Source organism: Gekko japonicus, unplaced genomic scaffold (genome assembly GCF_001447785.1).
Source record: "Gekko japonicus isolate JY-2015 unplaced genomic scaffold, Gekko_japonicus_V1.1 scaffold180, whole genome shotgun sequence".
In the NCBI taxonomy this organism is placed as follows: Eukaryota; Metazoa; Chordata; class Lepidosauria; order Squamata; family Gekkonidae; genus Gekko; species Gekko japonicus.
Window position 1 is genome coordinate 821,493 of NW_015174278.1, and position 14,562 is coordinate 836,054.

General features: G+C 47.9%; 1 protein-coding gene across 1 annotated transcript in view; it reads left to right on the forward strand.

Annotated features, from left to right (window-relative positions):
- DLGAP3 (discs large homolog associated protein 3) overlaps nucleotides 1–14,562 on the forward strand; it is a 67,941-nt gene that overhangs the window by 40,032 nt on the left and 13,347 nt on the right. The window contains exons 6-9 of the mRNA XM_015423821.1: nucleotides 2,642–2,727; nucleotides 8,885–9,309; nucleotides 10,841–10,932; nucleotides 12,973–13,116. Of these exons, the coding sequence (XP_015279307.1) occupies nucleotides 2,642–2,727; nucleotides 8,885–9,309; nucleotides 10,841–10,932; nucleotides 12,973–13,116 (747 nt within the window). The remainder of the gene's footprint in view (nucleotides 1–2,641; nucleotides 2,728–8,884; nucleotides 9,310–10,840; nucleotides 10,933–12,972; nucleotides 13,117–14,562) is intronic.

Here is a 14,562-nt window from a genome sequence, read left to right on the forward strand (position 1 = left end):
ACTCTGCAAAGACGCGATGCACAAGCATCATGTTCCATAACGGAAACTGATATTTTGCTCTAAATGGGAGATCTGGGTTTGATTCTCCACTCCTCCACATAAAGCCTGCTGGGTGACCTTGGGTCAGTCACAGCTCTCTCAGAGCTGTCTCAGCCCCACCTAACTCACAGTTGGGTAGTCTGTTTTGGGGAGAGGAAGGGGAGCTGCTCTGAGAACAGGTGATCTGGTAGATAATGCCATAGTGTTTCCTCTCTAATTCTGGACTCTGGCCAAACTATGAGGATTGAAAAAAAATGCACAATAGGGCCACTCAGAAGTTTCCACAAAACTGAGAGTACATGCAGGTTTGAAGAAAAATGTGAAACCTACAAGAAATTGTGTTTTTAAAAAGTTTTTAAAAGCAAGGTCTGCGACACCATGGAGGCAATAAAACTATGTTTGGGTTACATTTGGGTTTACCAACCCAAAATGGCACCCATCACCAGGAGATGCACAGAGTAGGAAATGGAAGGAGGGGGAGAGGCTATAGGAGCTGCAAGAGAGAGGGAAGGAGACCTGGGAAGGGAGGAGAAGGAAGAAAACAGGGAAGAAGAAGAAGAGAAGAGATTGGATTTGTATACCCTGCCCTTCACTACCCAAGGGAGTCTCAGAGCGGCTTACAATTTCCTTTCCCTTCCCTTCCCCACAACAGACACCCTGTGAGGTAGGTGGGGCTGAGAGAGCTCTGACAGAAACTGCTCTTTTTCAAGAACAGCTGTGCCCGATCTCTGGCTTGCCCACGGTCATCCAGCAGGTGCAAGTGGAGGAGTGGGGGATCAAACACAGTTCTCCCAGATTAGGGAGAGGAAAGAAGGGGGCTGGCAAGAGGAGAAAGAGGGAGCCAGAATAATTGGAGAGGGGAAGTAGGTGCTAGTGAAGATGAGGGGGGAGGGGTGGGGGATGGAATTTCCTCTCCTCTGTGTATCCCCACCCCCGTGAATGTATCTATCAGACTTGTCACTCTTAATTAACCTAGTGGCTAGGTAAATAACAATGTCTGTATTCTGGTATTCATACAATGTGGACGTGGAAGCCACAACAGGTAAAGTTAAAAGAATGTGAAAAAAAGAATATTTCTGCTCAGGATAATTTCCTTGGCTGAATCACGTCCATCTCCCGGGATATGGGTTGGATTCTGTGAGTCTGCCCTGCTAAGGGAAGTGTTTTCCCCAGGGTTGCCAGGTCTGGGCTGAGAAATATCTGGAGATTTGGGGGGTGGAGCCTGGGGAGGGCAGGGTTTGGGGAGGGGAGGGGAGGGACCTCAGCAGGGTACAGTGCCATGGAGTTCATCCTCCAAAGCAGCCATTTTATTTAGGGGAACTGATCTCTATTGTCTGGATATCAGTTGTAATAGCAGATCTCCAGGCCCCACCTGGAGGTTGGCAACCCTAGTTTCCCCAGTGAAGGGAGGGTGTGTGTCTCCCTGATGCAAAGGCACTTGGAAGAGCATCGTGCACCAGGCAAGGTTCCTTCCACTGGAGGAAAGCCCCTCCCACTAGCAGCAGGAACCAGCCCTGTGTCTCTTGGGGCCCCATTCTGTAGCCATGGCTACTCCTTGACCATCCGTCCCACAACTAAATATTGGTTAAAAAATAAGGTAGCTCGCAGCTAGAACACATCAGTGCAAGAAAGCTTAAAAAATCAGTTGAGGTATATACTGTTTTGTTGCTACTCTTCATAGCACAGAATCTGGGAAAGAGAGAGAGAGAGAATTGGTCCAGATCTTGAATGACACAAGTGAAACATTTGCTGCAGGCTTTGCCATTTAGGCCAGAGGAGCCCTGTTCTTCCAAGAAGGCTCCCTCATGGATTTGGGGCTGTGCTTTCTCCTCTCTTCCACCCCCTCTGGCTCAGCAATATGTCCGAGGTCTTTGAAGTTTACTTGGCCTCCTGGGAAAAGAAGGGATGAAACGAAAGGCCAGGGGTCTACAGTGCTTGATCTACGCTCTACGCTCTTACAGTTTATCTGGATTTTCTTTTGCATCTGGTGCTTGGAATTTAAAATCCACATGCCTGGTTTGCAAGATGCTTCCACCCAGCTTTGGACTCACTACTCTCTCTCTCTCTCTCTCTCTCTCCCCTACCCATTCCTCCCACCTATGAACCTTTATTTTTGTTTCTTTTGTCTATCTTCTTTTTAAACATCACTTCTTGGTCAACATATCCATCTGTCTGTTGGTTTTTAAAATTTGCTCCGTATCTATCCATTTTTCTTCCGGGTGGTATTATTCTCATCCACTTGTCTGTCCACCTTTTTATTTAAATCACTCTTCCTTTATTTTCTTATTCTTATTCTTATTCTTCTCTGTCCTTTCTCATTCTTTTATTCTCTCTTCTACTTACTTTGAACTTCTTTCCATCTTTCTGTTACCTTTTTTTCTTCTTTTGTTTTCATTTTCATTCTGATACTTTTTTATTTTTCTACATCTCTCTCTTTCTCTCTCTCTTTCTCTCTGAATTTCCTTTACTAATCAATCCCTCTTTGTCTGTCTGTCCTTTCTTCTCCCCCCCCCCATTCTGCTTCCACTTCTGTTTCATTGATCTATCCACCTTCCCCTGGTGTCCTTTTCCTTTCTCGTCTTTCCCTGCAACTCCCAAATAGGTGGAAACCATCTCCGATTCCGACACAGAAAGCAGGAACCGCCGGGAGTTCCATTCCATTGGAGTACAAGTGGAAGAAGATAAAAGGTACCACAGGTTCAACATCCTCCTTCAAGCAGTGTCCCTCCATGATCTGCGGCCTTAGCAACCCCCAGCATTTGTGCCTCATTCTCACCACCAGCAGGTCTGGTCCTGAAATCAATATTCACCACACAGACATTTGTCAGGGAATCTGAACCAGAGAGTCTCAACGATGCTGGCTTCTAACAGCTGGATTATCATAGTGGCTCCTAAAAAGAAGTGCAAAGGCACGGAGGTATCAGGCTCTAGCAGATGGCCATACAGTAACAGACGAGGTGGGGAGGGACTGTGGGTCAATGGCACAATATCTGCTTTGCATTCAGTTCAATCCCCAGCATCTCCAGTGAAAAGGATCAGGTAGCAGGTAACGGGAAAGATCTCTACACAAGACCCTGGAGAACTGCTGTTGGTTGGAGTAAACAAGACTGGCCTTGATAAGTAAAGGTAAAGGTTTCCCTTGCTCGAAAGCCAGTTTAATCCAAGTCTCATCTCCATTTCCAAGCCGAAGAGTCAGCACTGTCCAAAGACGTTTCCATGGTCATGTGGCCGGCATGACTAGATGCCGAAGTGCACAGATAAACCAATGGTCTAACTCAGTATAATAAGGCAGTTCCACATGTTCAACAGTAGAGTACCTGCTTTGCATGCAGAAGGTCCTAGGTTCAATCCCTGATATTTCCAGCAAAAAGGACCAGATAGCAGGTAAAGGGAAAGATCTTTGTCTGAGATCTGATTTGCTCATTCATCTCAGAGAAAATCTACTCTTCACTCTTGGGGGGGGGGGAAATGCACAGCAACCACCCAAAATGGCAAGCCCCACGTCACATTTCCAACTCTGTAATCCATGTCTTGGCATCATCATTTATTTATTTTACTTCTCTTATACTCCACCTTTCACACCAAGGTAGCTTATATCAGTCTCCTCCATTTTATCCTCACAGTAATCCTGTAAGGTAGGGTGAGGCTGAGAGCATGCAACTGGCCCAAGTTCACCCAGCAAGTCTCCATGGCAGAGTGGGGATCCAAACCTGGGTTTCCCAGAACATAGTCCAGCACTATAGCCACTACAGCACACTGTCTGCCAATGCTGGTGTGGGCAGAGAAAGGTACATCATGCTGTGTCTCTCCTTGCCCATACCAGGAGCTGTCCGTGGTAGAACACAGGGGCAGGGAAACGAAGTCCCTCATGACACAAAATAAGCTGACTCTGAGGCAGGTATTACCAGGGCAGGAAAATGCCACACAGGGCTCCCATTTTCAGAGGCCAGCCTGTATGCTTTGTAACATTTTATCCTGTTCGCAGAGTAGTGAGACGAGAAGTCCCATTTCGATTTCATCCAGCCCCTTTGGGGGACTCCAGAAGAACCCGGGGTCACCCAATGAAACCAGATTTCAGATAGACAAAAGGGTGTGCTTTTTCACACAATGGGGAGTGGACTGGTGGAACTCCCTATTGCAGGATGTGGTGACGGCCACTGGCTTAGGTGCATTTAGAAGAGGGAACTGAAGAATGGGTCTATCAGATTTTGGGGGCATCAGTCCGTCACTGTCTATGAGCCATGATAGCCACAGGGGACCTCCAGGTTTCAGAGGCAGAACACCTTTGATTGACAGATTCCAGGGGGTAGTTGGCAGGGGAGGGCTGTTGTCTTCACAGTGACATCTGACTAGAGGAGATGCTCTACCAGCATGGTCTGATTCAGCATGGCTGCTGTTATATCAAAGAGGTTTGCTAGTGTTAAGTGTGCATGCATGTATGCATGCAATAGGCACGCCGGCTTTACGTGGTTTCCCCAGATTCCCCAGTACACCACCACCCGCTTGCCTGTCCATTCAGTTCACTGCACGGTCACTTCAGTTCCCAAGGATGCAAGGTGACCACTGTCTAGTGATTCCATTTCTTCATTCAGTGAGGGACTGCCTGGCACATCCTCTCTCTCTCCCCCCTCCCCTCCTTCTCTGGCCCTTCAGCATCCATCCAGTGCTGGTTGCCATAGAAACAGACCAACCGGCATGAGGAAGAGGGAGCAGACATCTCAGTGAAAGAACATAAGGAATCCCCCGTTCGCTGGCTTGTTTGTCAGATTTTGAGTTTCATCCCCTAGTGGTTTGTCTCTGAAAAGAGAGGCACGCCAGTTCAAGCACAGCCAAAGCCACAGCCTCGGGCACGAAATGCACTGCTTCCCTGTCTCCTATGTGTGGCATGTAGGCTGTGGGATACTCTGCACATGCTTGGTGGCACCACTGCACTCTTGTTGAAAAATAAAAAAATCAGGGCTGAGCCCTGGTTGCAAACAAAGTCCTTCCACAACAGAAAAACCAGAGAAAAGAAACACTGAATGAAAATGAGAATCATTCTGGGTAGACAAAGTAAAAGATTGATAGATAAGATTCGTCAATGAATTACCCTTTGTACCACAGCCACTGCAAGGCTATTTAAGAACTGTCTTGCCCCAGGGGAAGAGAGAGAACACAGAACAGATAACCTGACTGAGGAGACTCGGCAGGACCAGAGCTGGCGAGACCATCTATTTAAGCTGTCGATTAGTTTGCGACAAGCATGGAAGGCATTTTTTAACCCCAGCAGGATAGTTATCCTTGGTGCTTTTATAGTACATTGCCTCAGGCATTTTTTTCAGTGGAGATGCAATTTATTCTCTCTCTCTCTCTCTCTCTCTCATGAGTTTTGCACTGATGTTGGCTGTCTCATTTGGCTAATATGTATTTTAAATATTTGCTGCGTGGCTGTTTCCTCTTTGTCATTTTACTCTCTTATCTGAGTCATGCTGAATACCTAGTGACAATAATAAAGACAGAAAGAGGTACAGCATCACTATAGATGGTTTTGTAATAATCATAACAAGAACTAATAATGCAGTTAAACACAGAAAAAGGTTATCTCCCTTATATATAAAAGCCGAATGGTGGTGCCACTTCTCTAGAACATTCCACACGCTCTGGAATTGGTTGGCGCCCTGGTGTGTCACTCAGAATCTGTCCCTATCCACTGGCTGCATTGCTTGAGTCTCGCCTCCAACATTCTAAACAGTTTGCTGTTCCTCTCCCCCCCATAGCCAGTCAGAACACAGAGGTTATTTGCATACGCAGCCTCATTGGCCTTTGCCTCAGAACACAGCGGTCATTTGCATATGCGACTTGATTGGCTTTTGCCTCTAACATTCTAAACAGTTTGCTGTTCTGAGGTAAAATGTATCCAATCTCCAGGTGAGGGCTGGAGATCACTCAGAATTACAACTGCTTTCCAGATGGCAGAGATCAGTCCCCCTGGATAAAATGGTGGGCTCTGTATCCTTATATGCTGCTGAGGTGGCCCCCGTATGACAGCCAATGTGACGTAGCAGTCAGGGCTTCAGAGCACGGGAGAGGCTGCAGGTGTGTGGGGGGTGGAAAGCTGAAGAGTGAGGGGGAAATAAAGGTTGATGATTGGCTGGGAAGGAGATAGGGTTGCCAACTCCAGGAGATGTGAGGGATGGAGCCTGGAGAGGGTGGGGTTTCAGGAGGCGTGGGACCTCGGACAGGTACAAAGCCATAGACTCCACCCTCCAAACCAACCATTCCCTTCTGGGGAACTATCGTTGCCAATCTCCAGGTGAGGGCTGGAGATCACTCAAAATTACAACTGTTGTTCAGGTAGCAGAGATCAGTTCCTCTGGAGAAAATGGTGGACTCAGTGTCATTATAACCTGCTGAGGTCACCACAGCAAATTGACACTGAGTGTCCAAGGCCGGGGCACCCACCCAGAGCCTCTCTCTAGAGGCCATTGTATTTATTTCCACAATGGGCCTTTTTCCTCATACAGCATAAAACAGAATGTATTTATTTACTTAGTTTGTAGTCTGCTTCTCTTGCTGAAGGCGGATTATGCCATTTTTAAACAATGCAAAGAAGAACAGTATAACGCATGTGGTAAAATGCAATAAAACTGGATTACACATTTTTTTAAAGATGCAATAAGGCAGCATAATGTGTAATGATGTAATAAAATTGCCTAACATTTTTCTCAGCCTTTAAAACTGCAACCTTATTCCCTTTGTAAAAATACAAACAGAGGCAAACATGATGTCAGGCTCATCAAAAGTCCTTACATATACATAATATCTCCCAAGGTTACCATTGTGTCCCAAGAGAAAGTGAGACCATTGTTCCATCTGGGATTACCCTCAGGGTCTATTTGCACATGACAAAGTCCTCCTGATTGTTGTGGAGAAACCTGAGAAGCTTTCATCACACAGGCAATGGAAGTTTTGTGCCTCCCAGATGCACACTAGCTCTTTTCCATTAGTGACCGCAGCAGGCGGGGAGAGGCGGCTTCCACTCTCCAAACTGTCCCACGGAGCCTCTGTTGGCTCTGTTGTGAAACTTTACATGTAATCATGTACATAATATGATTTTTACAACGGAGCCAAATACTAGTTCTATGGGGTGGTTTGAGGACATGAAAACAGCAAGAGAGGTAAGCAACAGGCGCCTCTCCCATCACACGTCTGATGAGAAAGTCCTGGTGTTGTTCCCCAGCAACCATGAGGACTTTGCAGTGTGTAGATAGATGGACCCTTGTTCATTGGGAATACAGCAGAATGTGGGAGCAACATCCCTGTAGCCCAGTTATGATAGATTAAAATAGACAATAGCTTAAATAGGTGCTAGAACCCTAAATTCTCTAGAACGAAGTGCCACCTTTAAGACCAGCGAAGTTTTATTCAAGGTATGAGCTTTCATGTGCACACACACACACTTCCTCAGATTGTTTGACCTCTGCATATGTCAAAACGTGTTCATTAAATTGTCTGCTAATTTGCTGTTCACCTGTATAGAGGCATCTGTCTCTGTATATGAACTGTTAACTTCCATTCCAATGTATCTGATTAAGTGTGCATGCACACGAAAGCTCACACCTTGAATAAAACTTCGCTGATCTTAAAGGTGTCGCTGGACTCTAACTTTGATCTGTTGCTTCAGACCAACATGTTTGCCCACCTGGATCTGGCAGATTCTCTGTTAGTAAAAATCACTAGCAATTTAAAGCTGCTACTATGGACTAGGAGCTGCGGTGGCTCAAGTGGTTAAGACGCTGAACTGCAGGCTGTGGAAGGTCAGTAGTTCAGCAGTTTGAGACCCGAGTTGCCGCATGACGGAGTGGGCTCCCATCTCTAGTTCCAGCTCCTGCCAACCCAGCAGTTCGAAAGCAAGAAATTGCAAGTAGATAAATAGGTACCGCTTCGGTGGGAAGGTAACAGCGTTCCGTGCGCCTTGGTGTTTAGTCATGCCAGCCACATGACCACGGAAATGTCTTTGGACAGTGCTGGCTCTTCGGCTTTGAAACAGAGATGAGCACCGCAACCCTAGAGGCGGACTCAATTGGCTTTCGAGCAAGAGAACATTTACCTTTACTTTTTACAATGGACTAGTACCTTGCCCTGCTGATCTTCTGGAAGGAACCCTCTCAATGAACCCTACGTTTTCCCACATGCATACACATTGCTGCTGGCCATTTAGTAACTTACTTATTCCCTGACTGCATTTTTTTAGACTCCTTTGATATTAAGATGCCTGGCGCAGTTTACAACCAGCGTGTAAAAGCGGAAACCTTAAAACATAGAAATACCAACAAGTCATAAAAACAATACAAAGGTTTAATAATTTGCATACAAGCCCCCAGATTAAGTGACATCAAGCGAGCCCTGCAGAAAAGGAAGGTGTCCACCTATCTGCTCAAGGAGCAAAGTGACATAGCAACCTGGCCTCCAAACAGAAGGGGTTCTGCTAATGTCAGGGCGACCACTGAGAAGGCTCTGCTCTTGATAAAAGCCAATCTAATGTCAGCTTGTGATGGTATTTAAAGTAAGACCTCATGGCAGCAAATTCTAACATTTAGTTATATATTGTGCAAGTATTCTTTTTTGCAACTACTCGCCCAATCACCCATCATTTTTGTTGGATGAACGAACTCTGATGAACTTGGCAGAGTTCCACTAAGCTAGATCCTACCATTCCTGTTCCTCCAAGGGAGATATTCCCCATTGGATTTTTTCTGCATCAAAGGAAGAGGGAGAAATTTCTCTCGGTTCCCTCCCTCCTCACAGTTCTCCTTTTTCAGACACCGCTCAAAAGGCCTCTAACCCCCTCTTCTCCCTGTTCCAGGCGAACTCGTTTCAAACGGTCCAACAGTGTGACAGCGGGTGTGCAGGCCGACTTAGAACTGGAAGGCCTGGCTGGGCTGACGGTGGCCACAGAGGATAAGGCCCTTCAGTTTGGCCGCTCCTTCCAGCGACACGCCTCTGAGCCAGAGTCCACCCGGCAGTACTCGGTATACAAGACGGTGCATACGCAGGGCCAGTGGGCCTACCGGGAAGACTACCAGATGCAGTATGACACTGTAGAAGTGCCGCGGCAGGACTCTTGGATGGACAGAGGTTCGCGCAGCTTGCCTGATTCTGGCCGAGCGTCACCTTGCCACCGGGATGGTGAATGGTTCATTAAGCTCTTGCAGGCAGAGGTGGAGAAGATGGAAGGCTGGTGCCAGCAGATGGAACTGGAGGCTGAAGATTACGATCTACCGGAAGAGAGTAAGTCTCAACAGAGCCCTGTGGGTCAGGAGTCCCTCTGGGGCTGCCATCTTCCCACTTACAACCAACATAGTCCAGGGGATGTGGTGGGACCAGAGTCCACGCAACACCAACATGTTCCTGCATGCATGAGGCATTTGTTGCCAGATAGTCCCACTTCAGAAAGTTTCCCCACATAAAATAAGTTCTCAGCAACTCCCATTGCCCACCGCCACTTGCAGCAGCAGTGGGAGAAAAATCAAAGAACAGCCTCATATGCAGCACTGTGGCACTTGCAGTAAAAACTAGTCACTCTAGTAATCATCTGGAACTCTATGGTAAAACCGTAGAGTTTCCAGCAATTCCTAGAGCTACTGTATGTTTCTTCCAGATTTTTATTGGAAGTTATGTAACACTACAGCTGGCATTGTGACCCCTCTTCCATTTCCTCACAACCCTTCCACCAGTTACTAGGCACTGCCTGGCAACCCTAGGTACAAAAGAAACATAGCAGGGAGAACAGGTTGTCTTGCATCATTGGCATGGGGTTATCAATTCGTGATTTGGGTTGCTTTGAAGGTTTTAAACACAGCAGCAACTAATAATTAACTAACAATTTTTTTTCCTTTTCAGAAATGGGCATTCAGTGGGCATTCAGGCATTCAGTTCACACACATCACCAGCAGTAGAAACTAAAGAGCCATTTCCCCATGTGATGTCTAGTTTGGTCCAAGACCAGGGGCGATTTCTCACTAGAGCTGCCTCGCAGCGCCATTTGCCCCAACACAAACATGTCAATTTCACACCTGAGGCTGCGGGGCTGCATTTTGACCCACAGCTTCACCCGATTCCCTCCGCAGTTTCATGATCCTGGCTTTTGAGGATCATGAAACTGCAGAGGGAATCGGGCGAAGCCGCGGGTCAAATGCAGCCCCGCAGCCTCGGGTGTGAAATTGACATGTTTGTGTTGGAGCAAACGGGGCTGCGCCGCGAAGCAGCTCTAGTGAGAAATCGCCCCAGTAGTTATTGCCTGCCATGAACAATAATAATATTAATGGGTTGGACCATATGATTCCATACTATTAAGATGGATCATATCTCTTCCTTCCACAAAGTCTTACTCCAATGGGAAACAAGTTCCTCCAAAAGAGAGAACCATCTTCCATTAGAAAGGAAAATTTAACAGGAGACAATTGTAGGATCCAACCCAATATTTTAACCACATTTGATGCTTATTCTTTTTTTTTAAATTGTCACTCTGGGTTTGATTGCTCTTTATGGGGAGGCAGTTTTAATATTGTTTTTACATTTTATTTGAACTAAGAAGCAATCAAGGAGCTCTTCTAGGGAAGAAGACTGGTATGTAAAATTCAGTAAAAGTACACGTGGACTGTTATGAAAAAGAAATGATCCTATGCATGTTTACTCATGTGTATGTCTTACTGCAGGACCATGACCTTAGCTTTCGAGAGTTTCAGGCATGAAGGCCCACTGGATATTGTCTAAGGTTCCTTTAGCACTGTGTGTGTCATTTCTCTGTATCTCTTCACAGTTCTTGAGAAGATCCGTAGCGCAGTGGGAAGCGCCCAGCTCCTGATGTCTCAGAAAGTACAACAGTTTTACCGACTCTGCCAGCAGAACATGGTGAGCAGATCTTGCCTAGATTTCTTAAATGCCCTCCAGGGTTTGCATAGGGGGGGGGGGGTTAAAAGCAAATGACCCTGCTGTCAAAATAGATTGTGAATTTTGCCCCCTGTCTTCTGCCTGCATAGCACGGAATTTTGCCTCCTGTCTTCTGCCTGCATAGCACGGAACTCTGGAACGTGTCTCTAGACCCAAACCAAACTTTTCCCTGGGGAAAACATGACATACAGTTAGATCCTTATTAACTCTCATTTTAATTTCAGTCTGGATTAACAGGGGGTATTAGGGAATGCTAACCGTGAGGCTGGGTTTTCTCCTAAATAAATGTGACAATCCTCCCTGGGCTTTCTCATGTCCATGGGCTTTCTGATGTCCATTCCATGTGCCGTGATTCCATCCTTCTGAGCCGTGGCACCTGTTCTTTGGAACAAAATCCCCCAGAAGATCAGGGGGATTCCCATTGTGGCACAATTCCAGGGGCAAAGCCACCTGGTTCAAACAGGCTTTGGGGAGCAAATGAACTGAACTGAAATGATGCTTGTTCAGTTGTGTGTACAGCAGTTATGAATTAGGGCCTCTATGGGTCATTTTGTATCTACAATATTTTAATCTGTTTCTGTGGTGTGTTATGCCTGCATTTGGAAACCACCTTGAGCCACTGTTTGAGGGTGGGAAAGATGGCGTATAAATATTATAATAAATCTGTCAATAAAGCTGAATATCTACAGAGAATGTCTGATTCTTGCACCCTGCATTGATTCCCTTGTTCTCCACCCCTGGCTGCAGCATACTTACCAAGTATCTGACCCAGGAATTTCCAATCTGCCTGCCACATGAGAACTACTAGAGTGCCACATGCAATAAATGGATGAAATAATTAAAGACTCCTTTGAACCCCAAACTCCTATCCACAAAGGAGGCTGTCCTGCCACATCTCTGCATGATCTATTGCTCTGCCATTCCCTCCTTCCAATCAGCCTCCCCTGGTGGCAGATAATTCCTCTGAGTCTCTGGGTCAATGTTCCCAATGCAGAGACATGGCAGAATTACCATCCCTCAGAGCAGCCTGCCTCTTGCATCTCTGTGAGTCACTGCTCTGATCCGCTTATTTATTTATTTCATTTATACCCCACCTTTCTCCCCAATAGGGACCCAAAACACTTTACATCATTCTCCTCTCTTCCATTTCATCCTTGCAGCAACCCTGTCAGGGAGGTTAGGCTGAGAGCTCGTGACTGGCCCAAGGTCACCTGGCAAGCTTCGATGGCAGGGTGGGGATTTGAATGTGGGTCTCCCATATCTGGCATTCTAACCAATGAAACATGTTTAGCCCACCTTTTTGCCACCTCCCATTTTAATTTAGAAAAAGGCTATCTGTCAGCTAGCTGCCATTGTATCTGGTGTTACCTGCTTAACGCTTCTTGTAACCTTCCCCCCCCCCCCCGGTTCTTTTGCTTCCTTATGCTTACTCTGTACTTTGCGGAACTGGCCAAGGTCATGCAGCTGGTGGTGGGAGTCTGTGCTTCGCTCGGCTTGTTATGGGTATCTAGCCTGTGAACTGAACCTGTTTTGATTGTGTAGAACTGTTATGTTCCCATGAAATGGGCGCGCATTTCTAAGTTCTATTCCCGCCAGCGGGAACTGGGCTCATTGGCCCTCACCTGGTTCAAATCTCTTTATTATGCTGCTCATGTGTATTAGCAGTTATTCCTAACAATGTCCTTGTTCCTGTTTGAACCATCGCTTTGAAATAAACCTTACTTTGATCCAAACATGGAGTTATTTCGAATGCCTGGGGATCCAACACTATCCAAAGGTTAGACTGTATCACAGGCAGGGATGAGGAAACTTTCTTACCAGTACTATCTTTGGCCACTTTCCATGCCAGCTTCTTTTCATCCCTAATCCCAGGCAGGATTCTGTGTCTGGACGTCAGCCCAGTCTTGATCATTTTGGCCATCCAAATATCTGCACTCCCTGACGGGAGGGGGTCTTGGGCAGCAGCAGTTAACCCTGTGTCCTTTCTTCTCTCTCTGGCAGGACCCCAGTGCATTCCCCATGCCCACCTTCCAGGACCTGGCTGGATTCTGGGATCTCCTGCAGCTCTCCTTTGAGGACGTTAGCATGAAGTTTGCGGAACTTCAGCAGCTCAAAGCCAATGGGTGGAAACCCCTGGAGCCCAAGGTAATGGTGGAAAGGCAAAGCTGAAAAGCAAAGCTGGTGCTCTTGCCAAGAGGCACCAACAAGAGAAGGGCGCCAGTGCACCACGGGTGCTTGGATCTCTCTCAGTCATCAGTGGCCTGAGAGGGGGACTATTTCTCCCCCTCAGCCCTTGGACCAAGCTGGGGGTGTCACAGGCCCAGGGCATGCTTGGGACAACAAAACACCTTGAACGGGGGGGATGAGGAGGCAGGGCGCCAACAGCCCATTGTATAAGCAGGGCTGAGTGTACAGGAAGCCAAAAATCCAAAAATTCTGTACCTGGGCAAAATTGCACGATTTATTATGAGGGGAGGAGGGAGTCAAGGAGCCATATAAGCCACTCATGTTAGCCAAATTGCCTATTTTATTAATAAATGTGGGGGGTTATGAGTATTTGTGCTGCCGCCCCCAGACCCACCCTGGCTGCTCCACTCACCTGAGGACCACCGGGGCAGCCCAGCGGTGGCGGTGGCCGGACAGCCAGCAGGACTGAGACTTGGCGGCCCACAGCAGGAGACCCGGACCGTGATACCAAACAGCGGCCCAGGAAGAGCCGGCGGCACCAGCCGCACACGGCCCCAACGGCACACGCCTCGCAGCTTCAGCCCCAAGGAAGGCGACTCAGGCGTCGCCGGGAGTGAACCGAGAGCTGGCATGGTGATCACTCACGACCCGCGCAACGGTGTCTGCAGTATTGCCCGGAGGCCGACAGAGCCACCGTCGACACAGCAGCAACCTCGCCCAAAGTGCCAGGACGGCGTTCGGGCTTATTACAGGGGGCGGGGCCAGAAAGGGGAGAGAGGAGGTGGGGAGCATGGGCAGCACTGGGAGCAAGAGGGGGGAATAAAAAGAGGGGAAAGTGAGCAGGCCGGGGAGGAAGAGCGACCTGGGAGTGGAACGAGACGGTTGACAAAGAGAGAGGGTGGAATGGGAGGAGTCCTAGGCACACTGGCAGAAGAACCTAGAGGGTGAAGTCAACCCTGTCCTCTGCCTATCTGAGGCCACATCGCAGCCACTCCTTTTCAGCCTCTCTAATCCCGGTGCCAACCACCCCACAGCAGCAGTCGCCACGGGTGGGGCTGCCCCCAGAAAGCAGACTGAGTTTGACACAGTGGTGGAGAATGCAGGCACGCCAGACCCGCTAGGTAGGCCACTTCCTCACCTACCAAACCCACCCCGGTGGTTGCCTCCTGCTGCCCGCTCAGGCCGTGCCACCGCAGAATGAGAGACAAACCGTTCTTCCTCAGAGGAGTCAGAAGGGTCCAACACTAGCCAGGACTCGGTTAAGGTTCGCCCACCGACAGCAGAACAACCCAACCCCAGCATGGACTTCTCCCAGTTCGGCCAATGGTTGGCCGAGCACCAAGCGCAACTCCTGCCTAACCAGCAGCAGATGGCGCAGGCCTCCCTCATACGTGAGCTCCAGCA